Source organism: Carassius auratus, chromosome 17 (genome assembly GCF_003368295.1).
Source record: "Carassius auratus strain Wakin chromosome 17, ASM336829v1, whole genome shotgun sequence".
NCBI lineage: Eukaryota > Metazoa > Chordata > Actinopteri > Cypriniformes > Cyprinidae > Carassius > Carassius auratus.
Genome location: NC_039259.1, coordinates 6,607,146 through 6,626,444, shown reverse-complemented (window position 1 = coordinate 6,626,444; position 19,299 = coordinate 6,607,146). Strand labels below are relative to the sequence as shown.

At 39.0% G+C, this 19,299-nt stretch overlaps 1 protein-coding gene across 2 annotated transcripts in view; it reads left to right on the top strand.

The window, feature by feature from the left end:
• Positions 1-4,026: 4,026 nt before the first annotated feature.
• The window catches only part of kif26ab (kinesin family member 26Ab), a 90,435-nt gene continuing 75,162 nt past the window's right edge, over positions 4,027-19,299 (top strand). The window contains exons 1-2 of one of the 2 annotated variants that reach the window (XM_026285425.1): positions 4,027-4,496; positions 6,198-6,434. In XM_026285425.1, coding sequence (XP_026141210.1) covers positions 4,362-4,496; positions 6,198-6,434 — 372 coding nt within the window. In that variant the 5' untranslated portion in view covers positions 4,027-4,361. Of the gene's footprint in view, positions 4,497-5,727; positions 5,982-6,197; positions 6,435-19,299 lie in introns of those variants that run through there. The other variant, XM_026285426.1, reaches the window with a different exon arrangement.

The following is a 19,299-nucleotide window of genomic DNA, read 5'->3' as shown; positions in this document are numbered from 1 at the left end:
TGTGTCATTTTAATGCCAGATGAAAATGCGCACTTTGACTAAAACTTGCAATTTTCAATATGCACGTGCAGTTTTCTCGATACCCCAACCTTTTTGTTTGTGACTTAATGGCTCCCCCCATAATTCACTCCAAAAACTCGCTCCAGTCGAACGCTCCAGTGCAACCATATTTTGCTGTCCCTTGTTATTGATAAATAATTCATGAGCGCTCAATCCAATCAGTTATTCTGTTTATCCGACTCCTCTCAGGCGCTAGTCGCTTTCTTTCTTCTTGATCTCAGAGGCGCGTCCTAAATAGCGGCAATATTCGCTAAACGCTCAATATTCGCACCCCACTGGCAGAGCTCAGTATTTTGAGTCAGGGTGGAAGATATTTCAACAGTCTTAACGAGAAGCCCGGAGCGATTCGCGTACATGCGCAAGGGCAGCAGATGTCGAGCAGCGCTCCCGTGAGACCCGATCTGCGGAATTTCATCATCGTGTCGGGATGACCCTGTGCTATCCTGGAGAGGAGAGCGAGAGAAAGGCTTGTGTACGTGGTAAATCACCTTTACAATGGATTGTAATCATGAGGCCCTGAAGGACTAATGCATGAGCGACCCCCTTCCCCATCCAAACTAATCTGAAGCACTGCTGGCTATCAATACAACTTACGACTTTGTATATTGGGCCAAGCTGATGAGCCAGTATCACTTCCAATTCACAATCAGACTTGACAACAGTCAACTGCCTAATTCTCTTTAATCGCACCGACAAAACCCAGCTCCTTCAAAAGACAGTCCACAGGAACGAGTATATTATTGCAATAATGCGTGCCTGCTTATCTACAGCATGCTCCTCTGTATGCTCGAGATAAGAGTTTTTATTAAGAGGGCAGCAGTAATGTCCTGTGTTCGGCTTTCAAAGCCCAGCAAATAACCGACTTTATCTTGCGTATTAAGCTTCGTATTTAAGCTGCTCAATAACAGACCGGTTTTGCATTCGGCTGCTCAGAAAGCACGCACCAGGGAGCCCTTTCGGTGGATCCGCTTTGGTGTTGGAGGATCTGGCGTTCAAAAATAATGGCAAGTTTTGAAACTAGCCTTTCATCGCCACTCAGCACGCTATAAAAGACATTTTATGTCGGAAACATATAATAAATAAATAAATACGTGGCATTTTCAAAAGTTCTCCAAACGAAAAACAAATAAGGCCAAGCATTCTGCCTTTTGACAGTTGTCACTTTGAAAGCCACATATTGTATCTCTCCAGTAAACAATGGTTTAAAACAATGAATCAAATAATTATATGAAATATCTTTGTTTATCTATTAAAATATGATGAGATTATATTGTCTAGTGCACAGACCTTGTGTTCTATTAAAACACCCTTACACTCTAAAAATGCTGGGTTAAATATGGACAAAACCTAGGGATTGGGTGCCCACCCACTGGGTTTATCCATATTTTACCCAGTGCTAGCAATTTATCAAGCAATTTATGTATTTATTATTATTATTATTATTATGTAGTTGTTGTTGTTTTTTTGTTTTTGTTTTTTTTTAGTGTAGATATCACATGTGGGTTCTCAAATAAGAATCAGATTTAAACGAACAGATCACATTAAAAAAAAAAAAAAAAAATTGCTGAAGATAACTTCCTCAAAGCCATCATAAAACACTTGGCTGTGAATAGGTGCCGTCAAAATGAGAGTCTGATAAGATAAAAACATCACAATAATCCACACCAATTCAATTCATCAAATGATATTTTGTGAAGCAAAAAATAAATAAATAAATAAATAAATGTGTTTCTACTTTTTTCTACTAAATATTTTCTCTTGTAAATTGTGATTCATCTCTGCATATTTCTCCCCTGATTCAGACGAGACAACAATTTTATGGACAGAAAAGTCATATTTAGCTGAAACAATGGTTTTATGATAAAAACGTCTTGATGGATTTGTTTCTCACAAGCACCCAGCTTTTCACTTGATGGACTGGAGTTGTGCTGATAATCAGCTTTTTATACTCTCATTCTGACGGCACCCATTTACTGCAGAGGATCCACTGATTAAACTACAGCTTTGAAAAGTAACTATGGCTTATAAAAAAAAAATAAATAAAAAAAATACATGTATAGACATACAGTGGGATGAAATATTTTGCCTCACAGGACCACGGTGCTACATAAATACATAAATACATCAATGAAGTGAAACAGTATAAACCTATACACAACTAACCTACTGGCAGATTTTGATTATAAATATACTATATATAAGTAAATGTTTACCTATACATAAACGAAAAAATACAAACTATGTGAATGCTCCACATAAATACTGTGCTTATACTGACAGATTTTGATATATAAATATATATATATATATATATATATATATATATATATATATATATATATATATATATATATATAAATCTTGGCTGGGGAACAGTGCAAGATGATTTGTAATGCATGAGCATGTGAACATAGACATATTACTGAGTCATTTTGGGGATTATGTACACACAGCAGTGTGTGTGAACAGAGTCTAGGGCACATAGAGGAGAGTGTGTTACTACAGGTGGTTTGTACAGATATTTTCAACACCTCGCTGAACCGCAGGCAGTCGTCCCCACTGGTCTCAAATCCCCAGCAATCATACCGGTACCAAAGAAATCACCTGTGTCCTGTCTAAACGACTACTGTCCCATAGCACTAACTCCAATCATGATGAAGTGCTTTGAGAGGTTAGTAATGCACAAGATCACCCCCCCCCCCACTCAACACACTCGATCCGCTCCAGTTTGCATTCCATCCAAACCGCTCTACGGATGATGCTGTTTCTTCGACCCTCCTCCTGTCTCTTACCTACCTAGAGAATAAAGACTCCTATGTTAGAATGCTGTTCATCCACTTCAGTTCAGTATTCAACACTATAATCCCACAACAGCTCATCAATAAACTAAACTTGCTGGGCCTAAACATCTCCCTCTGTAATTGGATACTGGACCTCCTAACTGGAAGACCTCAGTCAGTGTCGGCCACAACACCTAGAGCACTACCACACTTAGCACAGGTGCTCCACAAGGCTGTGTGGTTAGCCCGCTGCTCTTCATGCTGCTGACCCACAACTGCACTGCCAAGTTCAGCTCCAACCACAACATCAAGTTTGCAGATGACACAACTGTGGTAGGACTCTTCAGCAACAGCGAAGAAACGCACAAGAGAGAGGAAGTGGTGCCACTACTAACAACCTGTCCCTCATTGTGAGTAAGACAAAGTAGGATAAGATGGACTTCAGGAAAAACTCCACCCCCCACTGAGCATTGACAGCTCGACTGTTGAGAAAGACAGCAGCACTACATTTCTGTGAGTGCACATCACAGAATATCTCACCTGGACCACCATCACCATGTCACTCTCCAAAAATGCACAGCAGTGCCTACACTTTCTCAGCCGGCTGAATAGAGTCTCCTTCCAACCATCCTCACTACTTTCTACAGGGGCACTAGATCATCAGAGCCCCTCTCTCCTCCATCCTGGACATTTTCCTTACATGATGCTCCAGCAAACCCAACAGTATTGTGAAGGACCCCTCCCATCCCTCCTACAGTCTCTTCCAGCTCCAACCATCAGCAAGATGGTACCGGAGCCTCAGATCCCGCTTCACTTACCCCAGGCTGTGAGAGCCCTGAACTCAAATCACCCCGCCCCCCTCTGAAACCCCACACAAACCCCCAACTCCTGACATGGACCATCTCATCTCCTCCACCCCAGACACCCCCAACCTTACCACATCACAGAAAAACTGTCTGAAACTCTCTTAATTTGTTCAATTCGAATAGTAAGCTACTACAGTCTCCCTCTCCCGTTTAATGTTGCGCTTTGCAGCGAGCAGCGCGCACTGGATGAGCATCAAACGGAAGAGGGACCACACTAGACACGAGGATGTCAGAGAGAGAGAGAGAGAGAGAGAGAGAGGTGGAGTTGTTCGAGGTAGTCTCCTCAACAGGCTTGCGCGAGTTCAGTCCTAGACCTGCAGTGTAGACATGGTAAGGCGTGGACAGCCTATCCCACAAGGATGTATGCCATGAGCGTGTGGATCAACTATGGATTATATGGGGTTCCTGCGTGCTTTAACGAGTGCCAACATTTGGATGTATGATAGTATACGTGGCAAGTAATTTGGAACAGAAACCGGACGATCTAAATGAGTCAACAGTTGGATGTACCTGAGAAGGAACCTCTGGATAAGACCATGACGATGTTTGGAATCAGAGAGAACCATCTGTAAAATGACTCGGAACTCCACAGCACTGCGATGACTTCTCCACGTTTTCTGTAAGCTGGGCGAGGAAATTTATCCAGAGCTGCACAATGGATTTACAAAACTCTAACGGGTCATCTGGGTCGGACAAGCAGAAGCCCAGTTTGATAGACTTGGGGACGTTTTTCGTGGACGCTGACATCATTTTTGGATTTACCAGTCATCTGTTAAAGCGAAAAGCCAAGGTAAGCCTTTGAGAGCGGACAAAAGACTCCACAAGTTGACTCATATAGGGCTCTGCAGACTCCACGTGGGTTCTGTCGCTTAAAAACGAATACTAAGTTTTCAATGGTTATGATGTGTAGCGGTTTGTTAATTTCAGCACCACGAACAGCTCTCTTCCATCAATTGCGCTTTTAGCAACTTCCCTAAAACATACTAAATACATTACATTACAATACAGTAAGTATATCAGATAAAGACCTTCATTTTGAACAATATATTTATATTTTTATCTGTAAGTGAATTTGTCCTTGATTAAAAGTTTCTCAGCGATCGTCTGATTTTAGTAGTTTAACTCTAGTACCACAACGTTTTCCGTTTAAATCATAAAAATGAGAAAGACTTAAAGCCAAAACATATCAATCTGATTTTTTAATACCACTAAAAACTACTAATACGGTCCTCAAAACAGACAATAATGTTCAACTAAAGGTTCTGTTTAAGTTATATGCTACAAATATTATAGATAGTCACGAAAGCTAAATTTCTGTTTTAGCAGTTTTCTTCGCACACCTTAAACGGTCCGTTATTGATGGTTTATTGGACTAGTTGCGCTGTCACAGACAAAGGACTGAATATTTTTTTTTTTTTTGAGGCAGGAGATTGACAGTATTTGGATGGCAATTTAATGTCACGTGATCCCAGCATATACAACCTCGACATAAAATATTTAGAGATGAGTAATTAAATATTCAAACATTCACACAATTTATTGCAAACCAAGATGTTTCTAAGATGCAGTTGAGTTAAAAACCAGAGGGTGGCGCCAGAGTAATGAGCAAAAGACTCCAACAGACCCGCAATCCCAAAGTCAACACAAGTGAACTGTATCATAAAAGATGACGTAATTTATGTTTAAATTCTATATATATAGACATACATACAAATTACAAATGGGAAGGATGAGTGCATAGGCTGTTACTTAGAATAATATTTGTTTTACTTTTCTTTTTTATTATGAACCAGACATGCAGTAATGATTTTAAGCAATTTTGATAAGATCACATGAGTCACTCACACTATTACAAACTCAAAATTGATCAAACTGTGAATTCGCTAATTAATTTTAATCAATATTATTTTCACTTTTTGTTTGTACAAACGCAGTCTAAGCTCTCTGAAACAGTCTGACTAGCTACTGAGCGCTCAGCTCCACCCCTCCAACCAACCAAGTGACTGAGCCGCGCACATTGACAGCAGTCAAACTTCTCTCCCGCTTACGTGCGTCGTCATGGAACTAAAGCAAAGCAAAACTTCACGGGAATTGAGTTGTGCTTTTTTCCTTTGCTCTCCCACTGACTATCCATGAACTGTGTTCCTAATCATTGAGTGTAGACAAACAGAGAAGCAATAAAGTGCACTAGATGTCCGCGTTTTGATCAATTATCGAGATGATGGATTTAACACAGGGGAACGCGCGAGGAGAGTTCAAGATCAGTCGGTCAACTGTAAGTCCTCTGATAAACAGCTGATGCTGAGAACTAACAGTATTCTATTTGAGCTCCAAAGTTTGCTATTTGTGAATTGTTGTTGTGTAATTTGCAACACATTTAGAAAGTTTATTTACACCATTATGTGTATTAAAACAATAGTAAAGCTACATAATTTGTTATTATAATATAATAAACAATTAGTAAAATGCAATGAACTTGTCTTTCATAAAGGTGGAAGGCTGTTCCAGCGGAGAGTCTTCACACTCACTTGAGTTGAGCCAGAGGAAGAGACTGTCAGCGGAGGAGGAAAGGTGTGCCAGCAGACCCCCACCTGAAGGTGCAGGAGCCGTGAGCCTCCCTGAATCCGACAGGGAAGAGGCTAAGTCAGATCTGTGCAAGCAATGTCAGATGACTATAGCTGAACTGAGGAGACAAGCCCTCGCTCTGTCCGACCCTGCTTCCTTTAAGGTCAGTGAGCGAGAAGCAATATTTCAGTGCCTTTGCAAAGCAAACAAACACATCCAAGACAGGGAAGTTCAGTTGCTTTGCTATTTGCAGCAATTTTAGCACTAATAATGTTATCTTTCAATGAACTGTTTTGATTCATGCAACATTGCATGACTAAGAATCTTTTGTTAGTTTCAAGAAGCACTTGACTTTCACTTGAGCCTCAGAGCTCTGGAAGTTCTCCTTGTTTAATTCTTTCACTCGGCTCTTTTCAAAGCATTGTGAAAGCCTCACATAAATCAGATGCATTGAATGCCTTTTAAAGGCCATTTTGTGTAAAATCTCAGGATCTGATTAAAAGTTGACACAAATAGTTTGTCTTTGTAGTTTTATGACTCCCTTATCAGAAAACCGATATCCTATTCAGGCTCCTATTCAAAGAGTTCACAGAGTCAACAAAAGGTTAATCTTTTTACTATACGAGCACAGAGAACAAATATTTCAGAGACCCCTTTTTCAAAATAGGCCTATAGGCTTTATTGCACTTTAGAACGATCAGTAATGCATTGCAATCATATTCAGTCTGAAAACATATAGGCTTGGATAAAACTGAGATCAAAACAAAATGCTGTTTGAAATGCTTATTGCTGGATGTTTTGTTTTCAATCAAAACAGTGATGAAACCTCATCAAGCCTTGAGTGGGATGGTTGGAGTGATATTTGAGAAGCTCAGCTGTGTGGCACAAAGTGTCCCCATGCTTGCCAATGCAGAAAGTGGCTGGGCATGATGTACAGAGAGCAGTCTGGATGAAAAATGAGCTATTAAAGTGCCACTAAATTTACTGAAACAAAGTCTTATCCAAATTGGAAATTAATATGGAATTCTTATTAACTTTGAGGTTACATTTCTATTGTAGTTAATGCTGTTTAAGCAAGATCCCATGAGCAAGAGTTGATGTTGATCTCACTCATAAACAGTCACTTTGTTCATTTCAAAATGAATTGAGTGAATGATACAATGACTCACTTATAAAAACAGATATTTGAAAAGTCTAGCTAGCTAGATAGATAGATAGATAGATGGATGGTTTTGAAAACTTTTGAAAGCTCACAAAAATTTGAAACCGTCCAGATCAACAACCATGCGTTTTGTTTTCGATGAATGCTGGTAAACTGAAACTACAAAACCACTCGCCATTGTTTGTTTGGAGTGTTCACAACTTATCCGCTTATTCCTAAAGCCCAAAAATGTCAGTTTTTTTCTTACAACCTTCCGTTTCTAGAGTTTTCAACAGCTTTTCTTACTTTCACACACTGTATTCTCACAGTATGCACAAGTGCCAGTCTCTGAGAGTCTGTGGACAGGGGAGGGGGCTATTGGAAGTGGCCCATTGTTTTGGGAAACAATGCTTATCTCCCCTCTTGTCCGTCGACATTGGGGGGAGAAAACAGTCAAGCGAACTCGCTGCTCAGTCTGTGGAGGAAGTGCAGACCCAGTTGACCTTCATCATGCATTCAAAGTGTTCCTGTATACTCCTCACCAAATTCCCACCACAGTTAAATATAGGCTGTCGACTTTTTATTGTTGTCTGACTTGCTGCTTGGGTTAGCCTCAGGTTTTCCCCTCCCTTTGCTTTCTTTTGTGGTTGTGTTTCAAGAGAGATCTCAAGCTTAGGTAGGATTACAAGCCCTCCGGTTTGCTTTGACCCCCCCCCCCCCCAAGTTCTCTTCTCTCCAGGTTACATCTGGGAATAAAGAGAGGGTTTTCGTGTGGGTGTGCATCGATGTTGCAGGATGCGTATGACCTCGTCCCACCCTAAGATGTGTTATTTGCTTAGTGCTTCCAGAGCTTGCTAATATACTCACTCGTTCTCATCAGCAGTGGTTATCTGAAATGCTCACAAGTTTGGCTGCCCCTTTTCACTCTCTGGCTTTTTGCCCTGTGTGGTCCGCTCCAGGTGTGGGGGGATAAAGCCATGGGGTCAAGCCGGAGAGGTTACACCTCGATCGGCCCCACTGCTGATGGCTTAATGGGACTCTGGAAGAATTGGCCATGGGAGTCCTGCTTTCCCTGCAGTTGGGGAAAGAAAGGATGCTTTGTCCAGCCGGAGATGTGTGTTGGATACCTGACCTGAACTTAGAGACTCAACTGATATGGTTATAGATGAGAAGCTACAGAGGGTTACTGTTTTATCGGCTTCTACCAAAGTGTGGGTGGCCTGTAGGCTTAAACTGGTTGAATTTTCATTATTCTTGATTTTCAAAAGTGATTCACACCTGCTTCCCTCTCACGTGTTCATTATGAAAATTGCTCTCAGTTTGCTGGTAAAGGTCTGGGAACTGCAGCACTCAATAAGTTTCAGATATCAGGCTGCCCTAATGACCCAGCTGCACTTGACTGGTTCATACTAGAGCTCATTTATCCTCGGCCAGCTTGTGTTGGCAAGGAGCACTGGCCTCTTAGTCAATTATTTTTGTGTAATTGCCGAAATGTTTTTTTTTTTTTTTTTTTTTTTTGCAGTTTACAGTTCAGTGGCAACATACAAGCAGGCTTGCAGAGCCAGACTTGTTCATCCATCCATCCATCCATCCATCCATCCATCCATCCATCCATCCATCCATCCATCTATCTATCTATCTATCTATCTATCTATCTATCTATCTATCTATCTATCTATCTATCTATCTATCTATCTATCCTCTTAGAAGTTCTTCATCACAATGGGTGTAAAGTGAAAGCTTAAGGCTAATGAGTAAACTGTGGGTGGATTTGTGAAATTAAACTACATTTTATTTTATGTCAAGACTGACATAATGAATCTTAACGTGATTTTGAATATGGATAAATTGAAAATTGACTTCAAATCCTCATTGAAATGTTCTTATATCTTACAATTTGTTCAAAACTGGCTTCCTTCCAGGAAATGCGCGGTCAGCATCGCAGCCCGGTGTGTGACAGGCTATATCTTTGCAGTCTTCTGCCAAGCACACGCTCGCAGGCGGCAATTAGTCTTTCTTCACGCCCCACAGCTTTTAATGGCTTCACTCCTTTTCACCAGGTTTGCTTTCAGCCCGTGCCATCCTTTGTTTTATTATTTATTACCAATGATTCCCTCGGCTGATATCAGTGAGGAATAGTCTCTTCTCTTCAAACCATAAAGAAGCTCTCTCCTCAGTAGTTCATCCACTTCAATGTCAAGGCACTTAACACCTGAACAATGCCTGAGGATGGAATGCCTGGAAGCTCAACACGGGACAATGGACAAAGACTTCATTGCCTACAATGACTGGCACTTAACTAGTCACAAAGCTCCAGCACATAATCACAATTTAAAAATGGCCAGCGTTAACCCTAAATCATATGTCCGGCTACGATATCCATTAACCAGTAACAATGAACGTCAGCTTCTTTCACTCCACTGGCTGTCCGCTTCGATTACAAGATCCTTCAACAAAATTTAAGGCCATTCGCACCTGGTTTAGAACAATCCAGCAGTTTGGAATATAGCGTTCCCAATCCCATTATTGTGATGAAGGACTACATGGTATATAGTATCATGTTTAATAAGATGAATATACGCTTGGGGGCGGCCGTTATTTCATCTCCATTGTCCAAAGAGAGGCACTGAAATGGCTTTCATCAATTATAATAGCCACTACAGTTCTAAGGGTCTATAAGCTCTCTGTTGTGACATATAAGAAGTTTAAAGTCCGTTCAACAGGCAGGTCCAAAACACCTGCACCCCTCCGTCCTTCAAATGCTGGGTGAAACCTTAGACGATGGTTGTAATGAGAATACTTAGCTCACCTTTGCTGTCAGTCATCTCCCTGAACTCTCTTGTGACCAGACCTCCTAAAAAACCCATGGGAGGATCATCTAAAGCAAAGCTAGATGGATTTGCAGTTGGCCGTTTTCATTTCAAGCACTTAACCCCTGCAGCTGTGGGTCTATATGAATGAGCAACATTGGGCCTATAACCGCTATATGAAAGGTCAGTGTGTTAGGCTGCTATTGGATAAGAATCATGTCCAAGTATGAACATGGGTGCACCTCAACTGATTAGACTACAGTACACTATCATGCGCAATAAAGATGGAGAACTTTCAGAGTGGTGGCCGCTTGTTTTATTCAACTGGACATCTTAATCTTAATTGTGAAGATCAAGATAAAGATCATTTGAATAATCTTAAAACTTTTAAGATTTTTAAACTTTTTCCACTTTAAAGAAACCTTTGTGCTGTGGAAAGTTTCTGTGGATGTTAAAGGTTTTCCATGAAACCATAGAACATTCCAAGAACATTCATTTTTTTAAGAAAGTATCTTCTCTTTTATAATCAAATGCATCTTTAAGAATCATGAGCCCCTTTCACACTGCCATTCCTGCAAATACAGGGGTAAAATGTTCCTGCAATTGTTCCCTGGTCGCTAGATTTTGCACTTTCACACTGCCAGTGATGACCCGGTATATGTGCGTGCTTTCACACACAACCCTTGAAGATCCCGTAACGACACGTGACATCAGCGCGTGACGTGTAATGTACGAGTCGACAACGCTAGGCACGTTATACTTTCACTGAAGCAAGCAAACGATCTCGGCATCAGCGCGGAAAGTGAGGAACTAACTGATCTCTGCTTCATTACAGTTTGCACATATGTTTTCGTCGTGAATGTTGATCTTCCTTCAAAACAGCCGGTAAAAGAGTCGTGCGTCATCACTTCGACTCGGAATTAGATCTGGCTTTTGTTAACACAGCGCTCGTCCTGGGTCGAACCCCCCCATGTTACTAGGTCCCCGACCCGGGTTCAATGCGGTAATCAATCCCGGGACGTGGTTGCTTTCACACAGAAGGCGACCCGGCAATGTTCCGGAAATATTGCGGGTCCGACGTGCAGTGTGAAAGGGGCTATGTTGTTTTGTGAGCAATTTGAAGAACATTTGAATAATCTGAGGAACATCCTTCAACTATAAAGAACCTTTTGTGGATTGAAAAGTTTCGGTAGGTGTTTTTGTAGAGCCATAGATTCCAAGACTTTTTTTAAATATTTTTTTATATTCTCTCTTTATTGAGTGAAGTGCGTTAATAAGTCTCATGCTGTCATGCACAGTTCTTAAAATAAACTTTATCCTCAGATTGAAGAACATTTTAATAATCTGAAGCACCTTTTTCCATTATAAAGAAACTTGTGAATTGGAAAGAATGTTTAGAGGTCCTTCTGCCAAGAATGTTTATTTTAAAGAATGTATCCTCTCTTTATAGAGAGAAATGCGTCAATAAGACATACGCTGTTGTGAGCTCATCTGAATTTCCAGGTTACTTTAAATGTGACTGCATGCCCAACGGCACTGTTCAGATGTTTATTCTGAGGACAATTATTTCCTCACACCCCTACCAGAGAAAAGCTCACAGTTCTCACGAGAAGCGAGGCTGGTTGAAGCCGAGTTGAAGGCCTACTTGAAGTCCTGGTTCGACTTGCTTACTCCATTTCTTCACACTCTCAACCCTGCAGGGAAGGTTTGCATAGCACATGCCACGGCAAACATTGTAAATCACTCAAGTTTTATTGCCTTTAATAGTTTCTCATTCAATTCTGCGCATGTGCCCTTTTCTTGTACTTTCGTATGCTTAAGTTTGCTTGAGTTTGCAAGAATTGCAAAGCTGTTGATCAGAACATAACAACAGGAGAATTGTGATGAAAAATGGGGGCTGGTGGCATTTTCAAGCAAACTTGATTACTTGAATTTATTTTTCATAACGTATCTCTAAGGTTATTTGAAAGAAAAGTGCTGTGACAATGTTTAATGGGTTAATGAAATTTAAATCAAATGAAAGATCCTTTTAACAATCTAGTTTCAAACACCTGTGCCAAGTTCTTAGCAATGTATATTTTGTATTTATATATGTTGCTTTTATATGCAGGAATTTCAATAAAAGTTAAACATTTTCCTTTATTCATTAACATACTTATTAACCATTAATTTATTTTACCTGTTAACATTTATAATGATTTAATAAAGCAAAAGTTGCACTGAAGTAGCTATCGTTTATTTACACAGTACAAAAATTATGAATTCATAATTCCTAAGTGGTGTGGTTTCCTACATGCTTCTGCATGTTGCAAATGCAAATGATAACACCTGTTAACGTGGCAGACTTATTTTCCCCAATATTAATAAGCAGTTTTGTCGAAATAAAGCATCACATTTAATACTAATTTTATTCATTTTAAGAAGTTCATCTCAAATGTAATATTAGGACTGACAGACAATATCAGAACAAATTTTGATTCAGAAATGAAAAACATACAGTAGTATTGCTTGTATAAATGGTATTTGATGTCTTTTTGACAGTTTATTATATTCAACTCCCCTAGAAATATCAATAAATAAATAAATAAATGCAAAAGTAATATAAAACTATAATTTGAAAAATGTACACCACATTCACAAAGACCTTTACAGCATGCGTTTGTTAACTGCGTTTTTACTCCAGATGGTGTATGTGAATAATGCTGCCCCAGGTTCATTCACCTCACAGAGGTTCAGATCTCCAAATCTGTAGATGGAGGTTATATGCATGCTGCTCTTGTCTCCCTCTTAACCTTTTAACCCGACCCTGGCCATAGGGAAACCAGAATGTAAACCACAGGAAATGATGGGTTGAGAGAGCCAAGTACTGCATTGCATTATTGATGTTTACTCCGGTGATTCCTGCTATCTGATTCTCAGTCAGTGAGTGTTTAAACTCACTGTTTGCTTCTGGGCTGTTTCACTGTTAAGCTGTGTGCTCAGCTGATACGACTATGATAAGCTCTTCCTCAATTGTTTTATTCTCACTCTCGGGCTTTTGATGTTAAAACAAAGCACTTGTTTTGCATTTGTCTTTCTTAGGAAATATATTGATGCTTGTTGATATATATGTTGTGTGAAATTCTCAATATTCAGTGCATTTGAATATTGAGACCCTTTTCTGTTTTATGTAGATAATTAAGGTAGGCCTATGTTGTTTGAAGCTGTCAGATATGGTTCTTGAAGTTCCTCTCTTGTCCTCTAGAGGCACATGGGCTTTTCAGAATCAGTATCAGAAAGAGCTTTTCCTTTAAATGCACCCATCCACATTCGTTTAAAAGATTATTATTACTTTTTTAAAATTGGTGTTAACTTTTTCCAATTTGTATCTACTGACATTTATTTTGGTATAGAAGGGGTTAAATTAAATTGATCTTGGATTTCGTACAAAAGACAGTAATGTAATATATATATATATATATATATATATATATATATATATATATATATGTGTGTGTGTGTGTGTGTGTGTGTGTGTGTGTGTGTGTGTGTGTGTGTGTGTGTGTGTGTGTGTGTGTGTGTGTGTGTGTGTGAGTGCTTGTGCTATTTTAAGTAAATACCACGTGGTTTGCAAGCATACTGATATTGCATTTATAGGTATGTTTATTGTCAAAATAATTTGGGACCAAAATAAAAAGGAAATATAAGACAGAAATGTAAAGAAAGAAAAATGATTTCAAGAAGAGTGATGCACTGCAGGGCAGTGTTTAAATTGTGTCAAAGCTCTTGAAAGTCTCTCCAGTCCGCCCTCCGTTTGAACAATGTTGCAGGATATGCAGGGAAAATGATGACAGAGAGAGAGAGAGAGAGAGAGAGAGAGAGAGAGAGAGAGAGAGAGAGAGAGAGAGAGAGTTCACACTGGCCAGTTTATAGCCATTTCTTCTCGTATTCTGTATTTTATCGTAGGCTGCCAGCAGTGAGAGGAAACTTCTAAATGTTGTAGGGTGTGACACAGGAAACAGGCTGAAGAGGGCTTGAGCTGAAGTCTGTCTAGTTGTGTGTGTGTGTGTGTGTGTGTGTAAATGGTCGAGTACATTGGCATATGTTTGTTGTCAGAGTGTTTGGGAATCCACACATCTGAATCTTTGAGAAAAAAAAAAAAAAAACATCCAGGAATGTTCCAACCAAAGTAATTGCTATTCTCTGTCATTCCTCTCTCTGTCCAGTCCTGCCTGCTATTACACTAAATGTCAGGCCGACTGCAGGCTAGCAGATAAGACGTAGGCATGTGGCATACTGCGCTGGCTCTGAAGTTCTAGCTTTGAGCACATCTGGCCATCAGCTGATCAGCACAATATTTATTTTCCTTTGTACTCATGGACTGACTAAACTTCAGCACCGGAAATAGAACTATGTTATTTAATTCAGTTATTTTTTAACTGGTTCTGCTTCAGAATGCAGATTTAAAATTAGGCAAAATGTGTTTTCATTCTCTCTAAAGCAAATAATTCACCAAATGAAACAAAACAACATGTCTGTGTTTTGTGATTTTCAGACGACACTGTGTATAGAAAATAATAGAATAAAATATAATTGAATTCTAGTTTTCATCACACAACCGCTGAAATTATTTTCAAATACTTTCACACGATGTCATCTTAGAACAGCACTGTGACCAAGGTCAATTGCCTTCTGTGTTGCCAAGTCTGTGGGTCAACTGTGGAATTGGGCTTTGTACTTTTTTTTTTTTTTTTGTCTTTGTCTGTGGGTTAAAGCAAATGCAACTAAGATGTTGGAGGACCCCTCCAGAAAAAAAAAAAGAAATGTAATAAATGCAATTGGGATCGTTTTGGGCTAGTTCTTCTTAGCAATAGGACTGGCTTTGTTTCGCAGACCTGGTAACCCCAACTGCCTTTGAGCAACCTCACTTCTCGTTGAAATCGAACTAGCAACTACACCTTCATGTTAACTTTAATAACCCCATGCAATTAAAATTAAAATAGCATTGTGTTGCTTTTAATCTTCTGAAGGAAAAGAATTAAAAAAAAAACCCTCCCCCAACAAACCGGCCTCTGGCTAGCAATAACAAATAGCTAAAATGCCAATGAGCCCAAACAAAAGTGATCTGATAAATCTCTAGCTCATCTATATGCTAGTGTATGACTGAAAAACTTTAAACTTTTAGCGCTTAGCACTTTTAGCAGATTGGCAGTTCGGCCTGCATCTCCTAACCTAACCTAACCTAACCTAACCTAACCTAACCTAACCTAACCTAACATTCACCAAAATACTAAGAAGTCACTTCCTTCCTCTACTTTTTAATCTCACTAAAATGAAAATGCACCTCCCTCTAATACATCAGCCTTTGACGAGCAATAGCAAATGGCCTAAATGCTAATAAACCCCTCCAAAAGTGATTGATTACTGTATGTAGAACATGGCTACTGCTTTTAGACCCTCCATGACTGGATACCATTTTACAAACCCGAACAACTGTAAACTCTTTTGAAAACTCTGCAACATTCTGGCTTTTCCGGCCTTGACATCAGTGTCTGTCTGCTGGTCAGTGGGTCAGCTGTCAGCCCAACCTGTGATTGTATTGTTGGCATTCATGTGAGTTTCTGGAGGATCCCCTGTGGTTTTTGGCTTGGCATGTGTAAAGGTGATATGTATGTGTGTGTGTGTGCGTGTGTGTCTTTTGTTTGCCCTTATTTATTCTCCATTCTGCAGAACTCATAGTCAGATGTGGGCCCCATAAATCTGTGTATGGAAATGCCAGTCAAAGTTCACACCTAAGTTCATTTCATGCTTCACCGTCTTCCTCTGCGTGTGTGTGGTGCGGCATGTAAGCGTGAGTCTGTCTGTGAGATTTTGCATGAAAATATGCTGCTTTATCATGGAATGATTATCACTTATTCTTTTTGTGTTTGAGAGTATGTGCGTGTTCAGAATTGATTCAGGCTTTGCTATGAAAAGGTTCCTCTCAAAGATGGAAGAATTAATCAGCCATCACAGTACAAAATGATTTGTCTCGCCTTTTGCAGATGAGATTCACTGAGTTAAACAAAAGCCTTTGTCTTTCTGGATAATAATGCAGAGGTTCTTAAACTTTTCAGGTAAAACAAAAACTGCTAGATAACCTACAAAACCAGCTACTACTTTATTTTGATGTCTGAATCATAATTCTGAACAGTTATGTTACTGAAATAAACCAATATCACTGTTAATACATTCAGTTTATTTATTGTTATGAATTTATTAATCAGTAGTAGTTCAGTGCATGTGGTTTTGGGAAATGATTCCATTATTTATTTGTAATAAGCCAATGAACTCACCAAACATTTGGAATCGTTCATTTATTTTCCTCTCAAGTATACAAATTTTCTGATTCTTGCATGCATTTCAGCGATAGTTTTCAGTTTCTACCATATTACAGATTTGATCACCTAATTTAGCATTTATTACCATTATATGATAAATTGAGGCTTCCTGCAAGGATCTTCTAATCTCTGCTTTATGGGCTTGTAATTTCATGGCATCTGAATTCTTCTCACATTTTGCACGGACAGACTTTTATGACAAACAGCAGATAATAATCTCTTCTGTTTTCTTGTTGTGGTTACTATCTGTTCTTTTATCTAAAGTGAGTTTCTTCTATGTAAAACTTTGATCATTTATAAGACAATTTGTTACATGGTAGAAGATCGCACATTAGTATAATGACTTATTATGAATAATGTCCTAATGTTCTTTGAACTCTGATTAGAGCAGATGACGGTATGAGAAATGAATCACTTGCATGTCTTTGAGTGCTGACAGAGTGCCAGATCTTTGCCCTTATTTTGTTTTTCCCCTGGGAGGCAAGGGATGGTCACAGTTCATCTACCGACAAAGAGAGTTTCCTAAACCAGTTCCTGTGATTTACACTTTGTTTTCTGACTATTCTGACAAAACCTGTGAGGTAATTTGCCTAAAGACTAAACGTTAAACTGCAGTCAAGACACGATTGATAAAGTATTGTATTACTAGCAAACAGTAGCTAACTTTAAATTTTCTCATCAAAAAACACTAAGAACGACAATTAGGGTATTATATATCTAAAATAGACACAAAATATAACTTTAACAACTAGCAGAGCACCCTAATTTATATAAATGAGTATAAAGCAGAGTGACAATTAACATTTAACTATATATGCTAGAGTTGCAAGATTAAACACTAAACGATCGCAATCTCGATTCAAACACACACATAATTATATTTCTAAATGACAACGATTCGTCGGTGTCTATTAAACCTTTGACAAAGTCATACTGGTATATTAAAACTTGTGTTTGCGCTTCTGCTGATCCAGTGAGAGCAGTTACGTCTTAACGTGGAAGTAAGCCTATGGCTGAGACTTCCAGATCATTAAAAGCTCGAGGGAAATAACGACAAGAATAACACTGTGTAGTTAATGGTAGTTAACTGTCTGTAGTACAAACCAGGTTGTTCATAATTTAGATTAAAATAAAATAAATAATAATATGGCATTAAAATAATATGGTAAGACACACCAATTTTCAATATCAAACAGCAACACAAACTGTTTTGTACAGCTAAAAATAGTTGGACACTGGTGTCTCTGTCCATACTACTGCAAATTAATCTGTTCATCATTCAAGGTTACACAGAATACATAATCTGGGCAGCCATGCCATCACTTTCAAAAGTGTCTGCTTCAGTCCTTTACATTGTAATTTTAACTAAAAGAGGGTCTGCATCATATTCGAAAGTCTAGAAAATGATGTAGCCATTGCAAAATGTATGCATTTTAAAACAAAAACACATTAGTGTAAACGTAGCCTATGAGTGAGTCATTGAATCATTCATTCATTCATTCATTTAAAAAAAATCAATCATATTTTGTCGCAGTAACTGTGCTACTGAGGCATAATCAGAGAATCATGTAAAAAAAAAAGAAGCTTAATTTACATGACCTGACTGAATGAACTGAATGTACCATTTTAGGAGAGCATGTTTGATTATTCAGCTAGCGTTAAAAACAGAGATGTAGCATTTTGCTACGCTAAACAGTTTCTTAGAAAAAACTAGCTTGTTACATGAAAACCTGGAAGAAATGTCATTTTTATGATGTCAGCGCCATATTACACCGCAGGCAGGCCTGTAATTGCCTCTCTAGCTAGTGTTCTGTATAACCCAATCTGTTACCATGGACTTGCTAATGATGTTGCAACAAAAGCAGCTCTGTGTTACCCCATCTGTTACCATAGTACCATTTATGATGTCAAAATGCTAGCGTCCTTCTCCTAGCCTGAAGTTACTACAGCCGGATTTTATGATGTAAGATTGCAACGTAGTCCTGGAGAGCTTGCGTTTTATCCTTGCAGCGTGTCAGCTATTTTACCTCACACCTCGCTTTATGAGCCCCACTGCAGTCTTTCCCACAGACATCAACCACTCGCCGGTCCTCTGTGTAAAAGACAGTCACTTTTGAACCCTTAAACAGTGCAGCTGGGAGTTTCACACAGGGCTGTGAAGACACAGCCTTAAAGCAGTTACAGTTACAAGTTGCATGTTATCCCAGTGGTCCTTCCATTAAAGGAGGAGTTTAATTATCAGTGACGTAGCTATTAATGTAGACTTGTTATACTAGTAAAGGGGCGATGGGTGGTGTGGAGCAATCTAGTGTTCTACTTTCCCACACTATCTGAACCAGCAACTGTTGATAGAGTTGTTTGTCTTTCACTCTATCGTGTTCTTTAGAAGTGCATGGAAGGGAAGGGTTTTTAGAATAAGAGGAGAGATGTATTGGCTGTATTTTTTTTATGAAATGGTTTTTAGAATAATATGCATTGGCCGTTTCTGTAAAAGAGTGTAGAATCTCGGGTTGTGCAGGATTCAGAATTGAGCTGAACTTGCCTTAAAATTTAACTGAGGCAACAGAAAGGAAGCAGAATTAAAGTAAACTGAAATTCATAACTTTTTTTTTTTCAATTAGAAACACTACTTTGAATATTGGGTTGACTTAAAACCTTGAAAGTTTTGAAAACATGCCTTTACAAAGCCTTTAAGTTTGAAATATGGACAAAGAAGAC